The 17,679-nt window shown below is 39.3% G+C and overlaps 1 protein-coding gene across 1 annotated transcript in view; it reads right to left on the bottom strand.

Annotated features, from left to right (window-relative positions):
- Positions 1-17,679, bottom strand: part of poln (polymerase (DNA directed) nu) — a 42,915-nt gene that overhangs the window by 2,581 nt on the left and 22,655 nt on the right. The window contains exons 17-22 of the mRNA XM_057363389.1: positions 17,126-17,203; positions 13,125-13,236; positions 11,978-12,060; positions 8,835-8,966; positions 1,426-1,536; positions 7-82 (exon numbers count right to left, since the gene is read on the bottom strand). Of these exons, the coding sequence (XP_057219372.1) occupies positions 7-82; positions 1,426-1,536; positions 8,835-8,966; positions 11,978-12,060; positions 13,125-13,236; positions 17,126-17,203 (592 nt within the window). The remainder of the gene's footprint in view (positions 1-6; positions 83-1,425; positions 1,537-8,834; positions 8,967-11,977; positions 12,061-13,124; positions 13,237-17,125; positions 17,204-17,679) is intronic.

Here is a 17,679-nt window from a genome sequence, read left to right as displayed (position 1 = left end):
GACCACCTTGCAGTGTAAGAGGTGGAAGACACTTGGGAACAGATTTTGATCATGGCCATTTTGGCAAGATCTGCAGCTGAGCCTGAAGGTCACAAAACACAACATACAGTATTAGTATCATATGGCACTTTTCCACTGCATGGTACCGTCAGGTTTAGTATGACTCGGCTCGGTACAGCTCACTTCACTTTGTCTCACTTTGCTTTTCCACAGCAGTTTAGTAGCGTTTCAAAGTGGGTGGGGATGATAAACTTATCGTCATGGTTGCGCCACCTCTACTGCCTTAGCATCATTATGAACGCGACATAAACGCACGCACAACACAGGAGTAATGGAGCACATCGATGGCGGATGGCAGCAAAACAAAATACTGCTAAAATACCAGAGTTTGGGAAATCTTACAGCAAAGAGCAGACAACGATCATTTGGTTTGCTCGACGGTGCACGAGGGTAAGCTAATGTAGCATTTAGCACTGCGTTAAGGGTCTCGATCTCCATTTTACTGTCACGCACGAAGCATATAACGAAATGCCAATATTACATATTAAAATGCGTATTCATGCGTTGCAAATTCAATGACGCTGGTAATGATTCTCTCTGCCCAATCGGTGATCTGTGTGTAAACACGTCACATTTTGATATCGGTACAGTACGCTTGGAACATCAACCGAGGTGGTACTAAAAAATGTATTGGGTACTAGGTACTGTACTCAGTGGAAAACCCACCAAAAGTGAGCTGTACCGTGCCGTACCGTACAGTACTATGCGATGGAAAAGCGCCAATAGATAACGCCCAGTTGCATTATTGACTAGCAATTAGTTAGGACTAATCAGTCTTACTTTTCATATTTCAATTAGCCCAATCTAACTTTTCATGTAAGTGATTTATAGAAGTTATGACCAGTCTTGAAGAAAATATTTAGATGAATTACTTCTAAGACTAGTCCAAGCAGTTTATGCAACCGGCCCATTGAATGACATTTAAAGGTCCAGTGTATAAAATTTAGCGGCATCTAACAGCGAGGTTGCGAATTGCAACCAACGGCTCACTCCACCTCTCCCTTTCAAAGCACTAAGATGTCATCACGTTTTCGCTTCTTTGCCAAAGGAGATAACGTATTTATGAAACTCTGAAGAGCAGTTTGTCCGTTTAGGGCTACTGTAGAAACAACATGGAGAATTCCATGTAAGGGGACCCGCCGTGTATGTAGATAGAAAGAACTCATTCTAAGGCAATGCAAACATAACGCTTCATTATGTAAGTTCTTTATACACCTCTGAAGACAGTTTTGTGTATACTATATTGCATTTATGTTCATAGATCCTCCAATTACACACAGCATCTTTAAAAATAACCTTCACACAAACCTAATGACATGTATTATATTGTAACATCACACACACACAAATAGATGGGCACGATACCCTGTAGTACAAAGTTGACAGCCTGCCTCTCTGCCTGGTTTCGAAGGCTCCAGTCAGCAGAGTGAATGTGAGGGAGACAACGCCGTCTTCCCATTATAGACTTTACAAAACCTAAGGCACAGGCAAAAAGAACAGATAAAAACACAAATTACACTCATACACTCAGTCATTGACACAGAGATTCTGTACAAATCACTAATGCCAGTACATTGCGGGAAGTCAGACAATAGGTTGAGCTTTGCACTTAAACCCCTGTTGGAAAAGAGTGAGGTCAGCTGGTGGTCTCATTTGGAAAATCTTTGTCCCAGAAGCACAGAGACGCCAGGGCACAAAGAGGGACCGCATATGTGTGACAGGGTTTAGGAATGCGTGCGTTTGTCGTATGTATGGATAACACAGATGACGTGTCATTGGAATGTGCTTCTGTGTGTTTTTCTCCTTTTGTGACTGACCTGTCAGTACACGTGTGTGTATGTACAGAAATGTGCTGTATCGCTATATTCTCCGTGTAAAGCTGTGTGCAATGAAAATAATAAACAGTGGCTATAAAACATTATGTGGACAAAGTTAAAAATTGAATAAAGTTATGACAAACATGACAAATATGAAGGATTTGCAAACACGTGATTTGCATATATAGAAGGTATTTTATCAGAGCTTACGTCACGTGTTTGCAATTCGTTTTAACAAACTTTAACAAACGCTTTAATCCCCCCAAGTAGCATGGCCTTGTAAACACTGTTTAGCGTGTTGACAAAATGTTTATATGCTCTCCTACTTGTAAGTCGCTTTGGATAAAAGCGTCTGCCAAATAAATAAATGTAAATGTAACTGGCCTCAAGGTAGCTTTAAGTTGATGTTGACATTATGGCATGTACTGTATGTCAAGTTCATAAAGTCCTAGCAAAATAACTATAGGCAATATTTCATCGTTTTCACTGTGGACAGGTTTCACTGTGTTTGACATGGAGAGTCCCTAAATACTTACAAACACATTTCAGTATTTTATCAAATACAATGACATTTACACATTTTTACATTTAAAGAGGCTTAAATGTATAAATACGTTTTGGGCCCACAATAGTTCACACTGAAGTCTGCTTTCTTCTGTAAATTCCAGCATTAGCCTAAGGATATGATCTGTCTTCTTTTGGGAATCTTGTGACATACACTGAATTAAAATGTCATATATTCAAAACGTCATTTATTGTGTAGCAAAAGTAGATGTTCATGAAGGGGGAAATGCGAGTATTGACTGAGAAACGGAGGAAAACATGGCTTGTAAACCTTGTAATCTGCGGTTGGAAGGAGACGAGCCGGATGACTTTCTAAAATGCTTGACGAGGTTTAACATACCTAAACAACGACCAGGGAAGCCCACGTTTCGTTTTCCTTGTCATAAACAATAACTGCTATTAATAAAAGAACGAGTCCTTATTAAACGATCACGCATACGCGTTTCTTCCCCATAGAACTCCATTACAAGGAAACAGCTTAACATAGCCAAAACAACGACCAGTAAAAACAAATTTCTATTAAATTCAAATCAAAACCACGTGATTGAACTCTTTCAATTATCTATTTTTAGAGTGCACGCGACGCACACATAGACAGGCTCACACTCTCTGTGTTCTGCTCGGTCCTAGTACTTCTCCGTGGCGATGATGGCGTGTGGTTAAAAAAAATCATTACAAACAAATTTGAAAGTGAGGGATACACAAACTGGATTTGAAAAGTGAGGGGGACATGTCCCCCCTGTCCCCAGTGGAAATTACACCCCTGAGTTTAGATGATGATACAAAGATACAGAAAAAAGATAAAGGTGCTTCACGATGCCATAGAACAGTGGTTCCCAACCTTTTTTCCCTGGGACCCCCCCACGTACATATATGACAATCGGAGCCCCCCAACCCTCATATATGTGTGTGTGTGTATACACACATAATTGCTACTCAAACACACATATATAGACAGTAAATATAAATCAATGAAATTAAATAATTTAATAATAAATTAAATGAAATGGTTAAATATGAGTAATATAAAAGATTTTAATGACATTTTTACTTGAATACTCAAATAAATTTTCAGGTGATTTTTCAGGTTGTTTCAGTCTATTTTCAGGTTATTGTATGAACATACAGAGTATACTGAACGTTATGAAAGAACTGTTAAACATTAACATTGCTGTACTTGCATAAAGAGATGCAGGCTACTGTCAATTACTGCTTATTTTGACCAGGTATATTTTCATTTTGCTTGGTTTCATGCTGTCGTTTACCAATTTTTCACTACATAACACACATTCTGCCCGAGACTTGTCTTGTCCTTCAATAAAACCTAAATTTACGTAGGTTTTGTCATAAACCTAAACTTTTTCCTTTATTTCTGACGAAGAATCACCGCATTTACGTTTCTCTGCTATGTTTCCTTTTGATTTTTATGTTAAAGGAGTCATTTGCCAGAAGTACGTGTTTTTCTTTGTCTTTTGTGTGTTATAAGTTGCCCATGCATGTATTAGACACGTGAAATTGCAAAAATTTAAGTGTCGGAACAAAAGATGTATTTTATCTAGAAGCGAATGCTCACCCAGACCTGCCTGAAACGTCTCGTGTAACCACACCCCCACAACTTGACATCAGCTCGTGGAGTGATTTGACTAAAACCGCCCAAATCTACACGCAAGTAATGTGGGCGGTCTTGTAAATCTCATTGTACCACCGCCAGAGCAGCCATGTCGTGGAGACGCTGTGTGTTCCGTTGCCAAAAGAAAGCCTCTTTGTTTTCTCTGCCAAAAGATGAGTCAACAAAAAACGAATGGTTACATTTTATTTGAAACCTGATGTTCCGAATATGGTAAGAGGCGTTACATTTCCGTCACACAATTGCAGTATTCCACCAATCACTACGCAGTAGTTAACTGGCCAATCATAGCACACCTTGATGAGCTTTGTAAAATATCCTCGCGTTTCAGAGAGGCGGGGCTAAGAGGAGATACAAACATGCACGGTATGTGGAAAATACAGCGTTTTTTAACCTTAAATCGTGTATACACATTGTAATACATCTAAAGCAAACAATAATATTCGTTTTAGCCGCATAAAATGACCCCTTTAACACGAACGTTGACGCCTGACAGAGGATGTTTCTCATGTGAGTCTCATAGCGAGAACAGCGGAGGTTTCCATCACTCTGTTATATTCGCATTTTGAAGTTTCCCATGAGAACAAAGTGATGGAAACGCCAAATTTCGAATTAAAAACACTTAATTCGCAAAAAAAGTTTTTACGCTCGCTTCAGGTGGTTTTTCATTTTTGCGAAAAAGGGTTAATGCAAATAATGGGAGATGGAAACGCATTTGCTGAATAAATTCCTCCAAAAAAATCACCTAACTGCACTATGAGACGGCGTAACCTGACTAACCAGAGTACTGATCTTGTTACACAGCATCAGAAATGTTGTTATGCTCATTCTTAAATGCCTGAGCAAAGTCGTCAAAGTATTTCTGTAATTGCCTCTTAGAACTATCACGACTGTGTTTCCCAAACAGCAGGCATCCACAAAAGCACCGCATTTATTGTGTTTCGTAATCGTCTGCTTGCGCAAGTATTATGAAAATTATTATATTCAGTGGCTTCTCTTACTGATGTTTAGTGGCAGTTTATTAGGAAGTGACGGTTGACTAGTTGGATGGAAACGGTGCTTATTCGCAAATGTTTTATGCAATATTCCAATTTTGCGCATTAACTAAATTCGCAACTTTGGATGGAAACCCGGCTAGTGCTTCCGGCTACCATGAAGCCCCGTGTGAATGTCTGCCGATGGAGCAGGAAAAATTGAAATAATTATTTTATACAAGATATAACTATTTTTGACTGCATTATCTTGGCATTGTAAGCACATGATTTTTTTTAAACATACAAAAATATTTTTATTTAAAATGATTAGTGGAACATTTATGCAGCTATATTTAACCTCAAAGTATGTCATCTCCCGCGCCTCTCATGTGAACTCTGGCGCCCCCCTAAGGGGTCGCGGACCCCAGGTTGGGAACCACTGCCATAGAAGAACTGTTTTTGTCTAAATGGTTCCATAAAGAACCTTCAACATCAGAAAAACCTTTCTGTTTCACAAAAGGTTCTTTGTGGTGAATAAAGGTTCTTCAGATTATAAAAAGGCAAGAAAGAGATGGTTCTTTAAAGAACCTTTGACTGAACGGATCGTTCTGAATCCAAAAATGCTTCTTCTATGGCAAGAATGTATGCCAAGTCTCAGCTGCTGTCCTACTGTTGGCACTTTGGTGAATATCTCAAAACTGCACTTATTCAATGTTGTACTAAAAATAGTATATTGAACTATTATAAAAAATATATATATGGGCCATTCTACAGAATTGGTGCAGAATTAGAGTTGTAAACATCTTGAAAAAAAATTGTTCCCAGATTTTTTTATGGATGCAAATTGTATAATATCAAAGGTACACATTTCTAGTAATTATGCAGTTCATTTTCATATTGTAATTTCAGAAAGTTTTGAAATATTCTTGATCTCCCCAAATTGTGTCACTACCGAAACACAAGAATATATAATTTAATAAGAAGGATTATATTTACATATTAGATTTTGTTTAAATCTACTTTTTAAATATATTTTATGCCATTTAAAAAAATGTTTTCACATGTAAATCAATAACAGTTACAATTTTTAACAATATTTCAAGTGTAATTTATGAGATTTGTTGTATTTTGAATCCAATCTTTCTTTGTAAAAGGCATACAATTGATCATACCAATTTCAAAGTTAAGGATTCATTAGTTTATATACACTCACCTAAAGGATTATTAGGAACACCTGTTCAATTTCTCATTAATGCAATTATCTAATCAACCAATCACATGGCAGTTGCTTCAATGCATTTAGGGGTGTGGTCCTGGTCAAGACAATCTCCTGAACTCCAAACTGAATGTCAGAATGGGAAAGAAAGGTGATTTAAGCAATTTTGAGCGTGGCATGGTTGTTGGTGCCAGACGGGCCGGTCTGAGTATTTCACAATCTGCTCAGTTACTGGGATTTTCACGCACAACCATTTCTAGGGTTTACAAAGAATGGTGTGAAAAGGGAAAAACATCCAGTATGCGGCAGTCCTGTGGGCGAAAATGCCTTGTTGATGCTAGAGGTCAGAGGAGAATGGGCCGACTGATTCAAGCTGATAGAAGAGCAACTTTGACTGAAATAACCACTCGTTACAACCGAGGTATGCAGCAAAGCATTTGTGAAGCCACAACACGCACAACCTTGAGGCAGATGGGCTACAACAGCAGAAGACCCCACCGGGTACCACTCATCTCCACTACAAATAGGAAAAAGAGGCTACAATTTGCACGAGCTCACCAAAATTGGACAGTTGAAGACTGGAAAAATGTTGCCTGGTCTGATGAGTCTCGATTTCTGTTGAGACATTCAAATGGTAGAGTCAGAATTTGGCGTAAACAGAATGAGAACATGGATCCATCATGCCTTGTTACCACTGTGCAGGCTGGTGGTGGTGGTGTAATGGTGTGGGGGATGTTTTCTTGGCACACTTTAGGCCCCTTAGTGCCAATTGGGCATCGTTTAAATGCCACGGCCTACCTGAGCATTGTTTCTGACCATGTCCATCCCTTTATGACCACCATGTACCCATCCTCTAATGGCTACTTCCAGCAGGATAATGCACCATGTCACAAAGCTCGAATCATTTCAAATTGGTTTCTTGAACATGACAATGAGTTCACTGTACTAGAATGGCCCCCACAGTCACCAGATCTCAACCCGATAGAACATCTTTGGGATGTGGTGGAACGGGAGCTTCGTGCCCTGGATGTGCATCCCACAAATCTCCATCAACTGCAAGATGCTATCCTATCAATATGGGCCAACATTTCTAAAGAATGCTTTCAGCACCTTGTTGAATCAATGCCACGTAGAATTAAGGCAGTTCTGAAGGCGAAAGGGGGTCAAACACCGTATTAGTATGGTGTTCCTAATAATCCTTTAGGTGAGTGTACATTGAACCAAACACTATCCTAACATCATAGTTGAGTTCATTTAATATACTTTATTTTTCACAAAACATCCCTTGTTTCGGTCGTGACACACACATTTTCAGTAGTGATGGTAATGTTTTGGTAGTGATCACAATTTTTAATTTGCTGAATCAGACTTTCAACATTTTATGTTAATAAAAATAACTATGTTGCACATACGCAGCCAGCACCTACAGCATACACACATCTGACGGTAAATATCTAATAGAAAACCTACAGGGCTCACATACTACATCACTACTAAAACATACTAAAATACTAATGATTTGCATAATTGTACAGAGTTTTGTTTATTTCCCCAAATAAAGGATTAAGTGTTCCTTTTTGTCACTACCAAACATTTTTTGTCAATACCGAAACAATGATACCCAGTGATACGTTTCGGTCGTTACTGTTTTGGTAGTGACAATTTTTAAATACTTTTGAGCCTAGCTCAAAGATGCTAATCAGCACATGGTTAGCAAGCACAGTTCTGAACAGATGTACAAAACTTTATGGAATAATGCCCAAAAAAGTAAGCTTAATTGCAGAAACAAGATGTTTGGTAGTGACGTTCCTTAATGTTACACACAGATTTTGAACACATTTACTTCAAAATGATAAGACCGATCTACTCACCATGTAGCTTATTAGAGAGAGGGACACAGTAATAATTCTTGATCAAAAATGTAGGGATGTGGCTAAAATCAGTCTCAGCCAATGGACTAAATCATACACTGTTTCGGTAGTGACATGAAAATCCGGGACACATTTTTTTACATAAAGTTTAATCATTTAAAAATAAAATAAATATTTATTTGAACTTCACTTTTTAAAAAACATTTTATATCATTTTTAATATAATTTTCAGAAATTGAAATTTAGGGGTTTGGGACACCAATCTCACAATTGAAAGTACCCAATAAATGATCATTTTATATATATTAAGCTTACTGATATTATAAATATTGTGGGTTTCAATAGATCATAGAAGGGTCTTAGTAAACAACTAAGATTTGAATATCCTGAATGCTTTTTAAATGTGTTTTTTTCATGTGGGAAAGCAGTTTGCACGAATTCTGTAGAACGACTTCCATATATATTTTAAATCATGTGCACTCACATGTTATAATTAATTCAGTTATATGAGCAGCCTAACATAAGCCTGTTTATTTTACACAGAGCTGGACTGGCATCTTGGGGTGACATGATCAGTCGAATACTAGTCATTTTATCTTATTGACCGTATAATGCTTTTTGCATAATGCTACATCCAGACCACTAATTTCATGGATGCACACTGTGAGCCACTATATCTGTCTTTTTCCTCTCCGTGTCACACACCGTGTTTGTGGCAGTGCTGGATGGTGTGTTGGATGAAAGCCTGTACTTCTCTGTAGGTCTGCAGGAAAGCGTCCTGAAAACAACTGGCCTCCTCTGCGCTCACTCCCAGAATGCCAGACAACCGCTCTCTTCCTGAGTGTAAGGGAGCCAGAGAGAGAGAGAGAGTGAGTGAATGTGTCACAGATAGTGGACAACAGCGAGAGAGGACAGAAATATACCAAGCTCAAAAAAGCACAAGGTTAGATAAAACAAGATATGAGGAGCAAACTGCTGTTAAAAAAGAGGTTTAAAACGAGTCTCCCAATGTTGCTATGACAACAACCACCATGACAACAACTGGAGGGCACTGACTTTCACATATTGATTTCACAAATGTGCAATCACAACACATGGTAAATAAAAGCAACAAGATTTGCAAGTAGATTCATTTTCGGAAGACGATGTAAGTGGTGCTCATCTACGTAAAATGCCATGACGCTGGTGTATTGCGAGTGGTTGCCACCCCATATTCCCACATCCTTAGATTCATCATGCATCAGGCCACATCTTAAGATATTTTAATGGTATCAAATGTGAGGTCTCATTCACATCCATAGTCCAACTTGTGCAAGTTGCAATGTAATGTGTATTTATGAATAAGCTGACACCATGACATGTTTAAAACCCATGCTACTTGCTTTATGCATTGACTAATAAAGTAGGACTGAGTTCATGTACCAGCGAGACTCAGGCTCATTTTCTCTGACCTTCCGTCTGCCTGTAATTGAGATTATTTCTAGACACAAAGCGAGAGTGAGAGAGAATATATCATGTAAGTAGAGAGATGACGGCGGTAGCAAGCAGGCAGAAGTGATGAAGAGTCTGTGCATTCTGACTGGGCGAGGTCATTTGCCCTCTAGTGCTTCTCCTTTTCCTAATTACTCCACGTCTGCTCTAAATCATCCTTCTCTCCAGGACGTTCAATAGTTAGCCTCTTATATCTGACCCAGTTGTGTGTGTCCACCCCCTTCTCATGTGTGTGTGTTTTCGATCGTCTTCTATGCAACGTTTCCTTTAAGTATTCGGTAACCATGGTAATCTGCCGCTTTCTGCAAGATTATCAACATATGCTGACACTATGACTCTCTCGCCCCCTCCTCTCACTCACTTTCGTATTCTAACAGCGCTGAGTCATTCATCATGCTTACCCTCCCTCCCTTGCTAACTCTTTATCAGTTTTTATGAGATGTGGTAAAAATGAAAATGTTTCTATCACATCATGCCTAGCGCCTTTGAAAGACTCCAATATATCTATTTTTCAGCAATTTAACACTGACGCACATGGGCAATTTCGTGAAAATGTCAATCTTACCATGAAAAAATGATACTACTGTTTTTTCTATACTAATAGCACAGATGTCAACATGTGGTGGATCAGAAACAAAACTCTTCACGTTTTTAAAGCATTTGTTTTATTTTTAGTGCATGATTTTCTGTAGTAAGTTAAGTCATTTTCAGTAGTGTCACATCCATAACGGTACATATTCCTCATGATGGACACATGAAAACTATTTTAAGTTCTGTGAAGAGTCGTCCCTTCTCCATTTGTTGGGTATTAGCTTCTGGTTTGCACACTTTAATTCAAAGAAATCCTACAAAGTTTCTCGTGTCATTTTTTGTCACATCCACAACGCATGTTTATTTTCCTTTTTTAAAATAGAAAACTTGTGCATAGACTGATTATTCTGATGTTTAAAATCTATCAACAAGGGTACCCAAATATAAACAGATGGTTCAGTGCTTGAGAGTTTATATGTCACATCCATAACGCTGGAATTGCTCGTGTATTTTAGTGCATGCTGGTGATGCTTGTGCTTCAAGATACTAGAGAAAAAGCTGGACTGAAAAAAATATAAATGAGAAAAGAATATTTAATGTTTCAAACTGACCCATTTATGGCTAAGTAGAACAGTCACACCTTCCATGTGTCCCTCTCTCTCTCCACTCCACACACACGATTCTTAGTGAAGTTGTGTCATGGAGGCCACATTCTGTGAGATCTCTGTTAGCAACCACTCTGAACAATAACGTGAGCCAGTCTGGGCCATAACATTATTTCTTGGTCCATATCAATGTTAATGTATTATTACAAGGCAAAATGAATTTCCCTACAAATAAAAAGATTTTAATTTGTGTTTTGTAATTTAATTATTGTATTATTATTATTATATTATTTTAAATATTTTTTGTATGTATGAAATTGTATGTGGTGCCATCAGGCACTGTCATGTTGGTCCTAAGTAATTAATCACATGGAATTTACAAATCAGATGCCAGCCAACTAACTGGCATTAAAGGAATAGTTCACCCAAAAATGAAAATTCTGTCATCATTTACTCACCCTCTTGTCATTTCAAACCGTTATAACTTTCTTTGCTCTGATGAACACAGAGAAATATATTTGCATGAATGCTTGTAACCAAACACTTCTTGGCCACTATTGACTACCATAATAGGGAAAACTGCTTTATAAATTTCTTTGTTCTGTTGAACACAAAGATATTTTGAAGAATGTAGGAAAGCAAACAGTTCTGGGGTACTTTTGACTACCATTGTATTTTGTCCTACTAGTCAATGGTGGCCAAGAACTGTGTGACGAGGGAGGCGGGGCGAGAGCCGTGGGTGAACGACGCGGGGCAGGTGATGCGAGTGATAATGAGTGTCAGCTGCGTGTTACACCGGTCCCGCATCTCTCACGGAGGAGATCGGAAGCATAAAAGGACGAGCGACAGGAGTATACGGCGAGAGAGGACCGGGCCCGGACATGTTAAGTTTTATTTATGTTTGTGTGGCCGGCCTTTTATTTACGGATTATTGTTTGTTTATTTTGATTAAAGTTTACTGTGAATGTTCGCCGGTTCCCGCCTCCTTCCTTCCTTTGTATTGAACCTTGTTACAAACTGTTACAAGCATTCTTCCAAATATATTTTCTGTGTTCATTAGAACTCAACTCAAGGAAGAGTAAATAATGACAGAATTTTTACTTTTGGGTGAACTGTACCTTTAAGGTAAAGGGGAATGCTAAGGCATGGCATGTTAAGATATCTTTAGGGGACTTGATTTCGTAGTGAGGATGTGAATGCATTATGGGCAACAGTTCTCACCAGCTCCATAAACCACAGAGTAGACAATACGTTTGGAATGCTCTCTGTCCTCCAGACTCACTTTGTCCTCGCTCACACCCTTCCTAAAAAGACAGAGACATTTATGTAATGAAAGTGTCAGCAGTGCTGGTAGGCTGCAGGCATCAGTGTTTGTAGACTGACAAGGGAATGAAGGCTGCTCTGCAGAGGTCTTGCTAAAATAGAGCGGTCAGCGCTAGGTCAGCACTCACACTGTATTATAACAAATTGTGAGCTCAAAGACGTGAGCAATACACATAAGCATGTTAACTTAGATGCTATGATGATCTTAACAGAGCAATGGGTTAATAGAGTCCATCATCATGACAGAATAAAGGGACATACACACACACGAACTGAGCTCATGTCAGGAATCAAATCACACTTCGTCTGGACATGTCCGTCGACCTGTGTTAAGGTAACCGTGGACATAAGCATCAGACTGAATGCCTCTCATCTTTTGCTCTCTTCTGTGTCGGACTCTATACTGTCTGGTTCACTGGACACACAGACTGGTACTGCAGGACACTCTGTCCTCCTGTCAGTCTTGCAGTTTCTCTTTATGTGTGGTTGTGCTTGCAAAATTCTACAAACACCTTCTGGTTGACTGTTTGGGATATACATCTTACGCTGTGGTCACACTAGACTTTCAGTGTTGTTGTTTTTTAAAGCTGTTTTGCAGAAAATTTGATTGTGTGACATTATTATTAGCATTTCCTCCAAAGGTCATGGCATGGCGTATCGAACGTCTATTGGTCACACGTCATCAAGTGATACAAATTCACAGAAGCTTGTGTTTTCAGTCTGACATTAGCATGCGTATGACTGGAAGTCAGTGAAATGACTTTCGGGGCACCCACCATGACTTCCAATTTAATTTTGGGGTCAAGGATGCCCCAGAAATGTCAGTTTCTAACATTCTTCAAAATATCTTTGTGTTCATCAGAACAAAGAAATGTATACAGGTTTGTAACCACCTTTTCATTTTTTGGGTGAACTATCCCTTTAAGTTGCAGTCTATTGTCTGTGCCACAAGCAGGCACAAGCTGAACCATGCCATTTGTTGAGATGGTAATGTGCCGGGAGTAGGACATTTGTATTGTTTGTGTATGGAACAACGTGTACCCACCACTGGGCCGCCAGCATGGTGAAGGCATCTGCTTCAGGTTTCTGAAAGATTCTCAGCAGCTGTGGGTCAGACGACAGGTGAGCCAAGAGACGCAACTCCACCTGACAGAAATCTATGCAAACACACAACGAGTTTCCATGTTTTATAGGGACTTTCTACAAACAATGATTTTTATACTGTACTAACTTTGTATTGTATCCCCTCGCCTTATTCCTTAACCTAACCCTCACACAAACATTCTTTCAACATTCACTTTTACATTTTCAAATAAACATCATTTTGCTTAATTAAACTGTATTAAACCAAAAACAGTCCCCATAAGGTCAATAATGACTGGTATTACTATCTTTATAACATTTGGTCCCCACACTGTAGGGTTTACCAGGACCCCCCCACCCCACACACACACACTGATGCAATGACGACATCCCACAAACTCCATCTTCATCCACACCACCGCTTTTAGCTATAACACTTGTCTCTAATAGTAAGGGAAAGGTGGAGGAGATGACAGTGAGCAGTGTGCGTATTGGCATCTCTCGCATCTGTGTCAGCAGGACCCATAATCCACCCAGCAGCTTCTCTGTCACATAAAAGAGAATGTCTGAGAGGATGAGCTCACATTGCGGTACAGACTCTGAGTGTATGTGTGTATGTAATGCTTTGACTAGTTTGCTGACTCACCCTAACGCATGCACAAACAAACACCAGCACCCACCATACTATATTCTCCGCAATATACTCCAAAAAATACTGTTTGTGGACTATCAAGTCATTAGAGTGTGTGCATGTTTTATTCTGTATGTGTGTGCAACAGCTAAAGTAAAATGGGAGTGTTGGTTGGATGTTACTACTCTTTTTAATGTGTGTGTGTGTGAGATGGCGGTGTCAGAGAAGTGTATACTGTATGTGACTGGAGCATCAGCTAAAGTGTAAGTTAATCGAATATATATCCAGCATCAGCTGAGTGGTTGAACAGACACTTCCGGATCTCTGCAGTTTGGCTGTATTGCACTTAATCAATACAGAACTTGTTTTTCTATATATTACGCAGAAAAAATAATAGCCACACACGTGTACATCTAATTAGGAATGAGAAGCATGTTGGCAACAGTGTCAGTCAAAGAAAACCCAGTCAAGTCACTTCCTTTCTGTCACCGCAGTGATGTGACAGCATAATTAAAGTGCATTACTTCATAACCTGTAAAACCAGTCTTATATCCTATTCGCACAGGATTAGTATTAGCTGGGGACCTCTGGTCATTTGTAATAATCGCAGAGATTGTCTGTGATCTTAATCCCGTGCGAAACGGCCATGTCTGTAATTTGTCAAGTAAAAATTCCCCCACAAATTACCTACCATATTTTGACGAACACAGAGGTCCTGTGATAATATTAGTCTAGTGCGAATCGGCATCTCTGCGATTAGAAATTTTGAACAAGATTTGGCGGGATCGTATCTCATTTTTTCAAGGCTTCTGTGCGCCTTTTCAGTCATCTTTCGCAAAGAATGGAAGCTGCGTTGGAGTGTTTTCACAGTATTTTGGGTGCTGGGTTATGTCGCTACATACCAGACAACAATAATATTGGCAGAGAGAAAATATTCACTGTAAAAAAACATGACAGGATCAGAAGAGCGAAACAAAAAAGAAGGAATATATGGAGATGGCTGACATGCATGGCAGCATGCGGTAAGGAACATTCTTCTGTTTACATACAACTATACCTACAACGACAAGACTTTCAAGTAGGGCTGTCAACGGTAACGCGTTAACGCATGCGATTAATTATTTCAAATTAACGCGTGAAAAATATTTAACGCAATTAACGCAGCATCCGTTTGTTTTGACATCCTTTGTCTAGCGTTACATTATGTAATCACGCTCTTATTCGCGCGATTTGAAACAGTTGCTTTGACATGTTCAATGAAGATAGACAGCTTCTAAACTGTGGGACGCGGCAAAACGCAACGCGAGGTCCAGCCTGGTGTGTACAGTAACGGGCTAAAGGCTGCGTCGGTGAATCTCTGTCAGACAGCGCATCCGTGTTAAGCTCTCTTTCGTGCCATGTTTAGAAAGAGGGAAGTGTCTTCACGTCATTTCCGGGAGATAAGTCAGTAAATTCGAGTAAAATCACAGAGTTCACTTATCCAGTGCGAATGCGCAACATGATCACAGACAATCTCTGCAATTATTACAAATGACCAGAGGTCCCCAGATAATACTAATCCCGTGCGAATAGGGCTTTAGCCACTGTCAGTTCTTGGAAATCCCAAGTACTCTGGCTTGAGGCAATCTCTGTTAATGCTTTTTTAACATTTGCTGATATTTGACGCAGAAACAATAACGGCAAACACTCAACAACAGGGATGCCCTAGGGCCAGTACTAGACTGTTGAAATAGTCATCATTAAACAGTACATGTAGTACATGTGGTTTTTATTGATCATGTATATGTGTATTTTGTGAGTTCTGGCAATATAAATGTATAGTCCCTCAAAGTAAAAGAATTCTGTCATCATTCATCCTTTTATGGGTTTATGAACACAAAAAAGGCTATTTTGAGAAATGGCTCAGTGCTTTTGTGTGCATTCAATGGAAGTCGATAGGGGCCAGTGTTGTTTGGTCACCAACATTCTTCAAAATATCTTTGTTTTGTGTGCAGAAGAAAGTCACACAGGTTTGGAATGACATGAGGGTGAGTAAATGATAAGTGATCAAATATTTTTATTTTTATTGAAAGACCTCACAGAAAGACATGTGCGACACAGAGCAACAAAGTCGCTTGCTGTTAAAGTGATAGTTCACAAATAAATGTAAATTCTGTCATTTACTCACCCGCTTATCATTTCAAACCTGTGTGACTCTCTTTCTTCTGCAGAACACAAAAGATCATTTAAAATATGTTGGAAAACGAACAACAGCGGATCCCATTGACTTGCATTGGTTTTGTGTACATACAAAAGAAGTGAATGGGTACCGCAGTTGATCAGTTAAAGAGCGTCTGATCTTTGTGTTTCTTAGAAAGACAGTGTAAACATAGATGCACAAAATCAACAGCTTCATAACCAGGTGCTCAGTTACCAGATCTGTCCACACACATACAGGCTCCTAGCATGACTGATGTGATTAAACATCCAGTTGAACTGAGGTAAAATAAAAATAAGGCTACAAAGATACCTCTTGGTTCTATATTGACACAGACTCAAAAGCGAGCACAACTGATAAACTATGTACTCGTGGGCTCGCAGTTAGAACACATGGTTCACGCATATTGGTCTGTGATGTTCATGTGGGTGATTTGAAAGTTTGTGGGTGTCCTAAACCCATTGTCCCCCTTATTCCCTCTCTCCTTTCAATGCAGTTCTTACAATAAAAAGGTAGCAACAAACCTCTCAAAACTACAGCGTGGCTCTAGTTCTAGAATGGATGCTTGTATCTCCTCAGGAAGAGGGCTTCCAGGAAAAGATATTTATTCATAGTGGGTATTGACTGGTGGAGCTATTTAGAAAGAGGTTGCAAGGCCTTGTGGGAATGATGGTTTGGGTTACAAAACTGTATCAGCTAGCAATGTAAGAGCTTGTAGGAAAGGATAGAGTGAAGGATTGTGAGGTGATCTGAGGTTAGCCTGTGGTACAGAGGCTACTAGAAGGGCAGTGAACGAGAGATGACTTTGTCCTCATTCTAGCCTCTCTCTCTGTTCTCTTTCTGGAAGCAGCAGGACACATCTCGAGCGGATGTGACAAGGCCACCTCAGGGAAGAATGCTCACATTGTTCCTCACACACACAAACACTATATGAACACATCAGCAAACAAAAACAATGAAAACTACTCGAGGATTAAAAAATATCAGCAGGAAACCCCAATAAAGTGAACTGTTTTTACTCCCCTGACTCTCTCACACACAGGCACGCGCACACGCACACACACACACACGCACGCACACGCACACGCACACACACACACACACACACACACACACACACACAGTGATGACACACCTGCAGACAGGAAAGTCCAACCCTCACGTGGAATGAACATGGCTCGAGGGTGCACAGAAACCACTTCAGAATTTTTACCTACACACGCACACACAAATTATAATCCAATTATAATACATTTTGACTTATCACTCATAAAACCTGAATGCACAAATCACTTAATATTTAGCAGTATATCAGGTATCATGCAGTTATCGTTACGGATGGGTATCATTAAGATTTTAACGGTATTACTACTCTTATCGATACTGCTTATCGGTCCGGTACTTTAACCGTATTCTTATCGGTACATAAAGATACATCTTCTTGGGGATGGACCAGCGGAATCAGAAGGGGTGGGTTGGTTTGCTGCCGTGTAAAAAACATTTCACAATCTTAATAGTTATTTGTACATGTTTATTTTGTGTATAATGCACAGAATTATTTCAGTTCTCAGTGTAATAATAAATGATTACACATATAGGCTGATTATTAAGTAGTTCATAGAAAATGGATTAAATGTGTCATTTCCTTTCACCCATGTGGAATTAGCATAGTTTTAACGTAAGGTTATG

The sequence above is a fragment of the Triplophysa rosa genome, linkage group LG1, assembly GCF_024868665.1.
Source record: "Triplophysa rosa linkage group LG1, Trosa_1v2, whole genome shotgun sequence".
Taxonomy (NCBI): domain Eukaryota; kingdom Metazoa; phylum Chordata; class Actinopteri; order Cypriniformes; family Nemacheilidae; genus Triplophysa; species Triplophysa rosa.
Note: the sequence above shows the minus strand (reverse complement) of the source record. Positions and strands in the feature narration are given on the sequence as shown.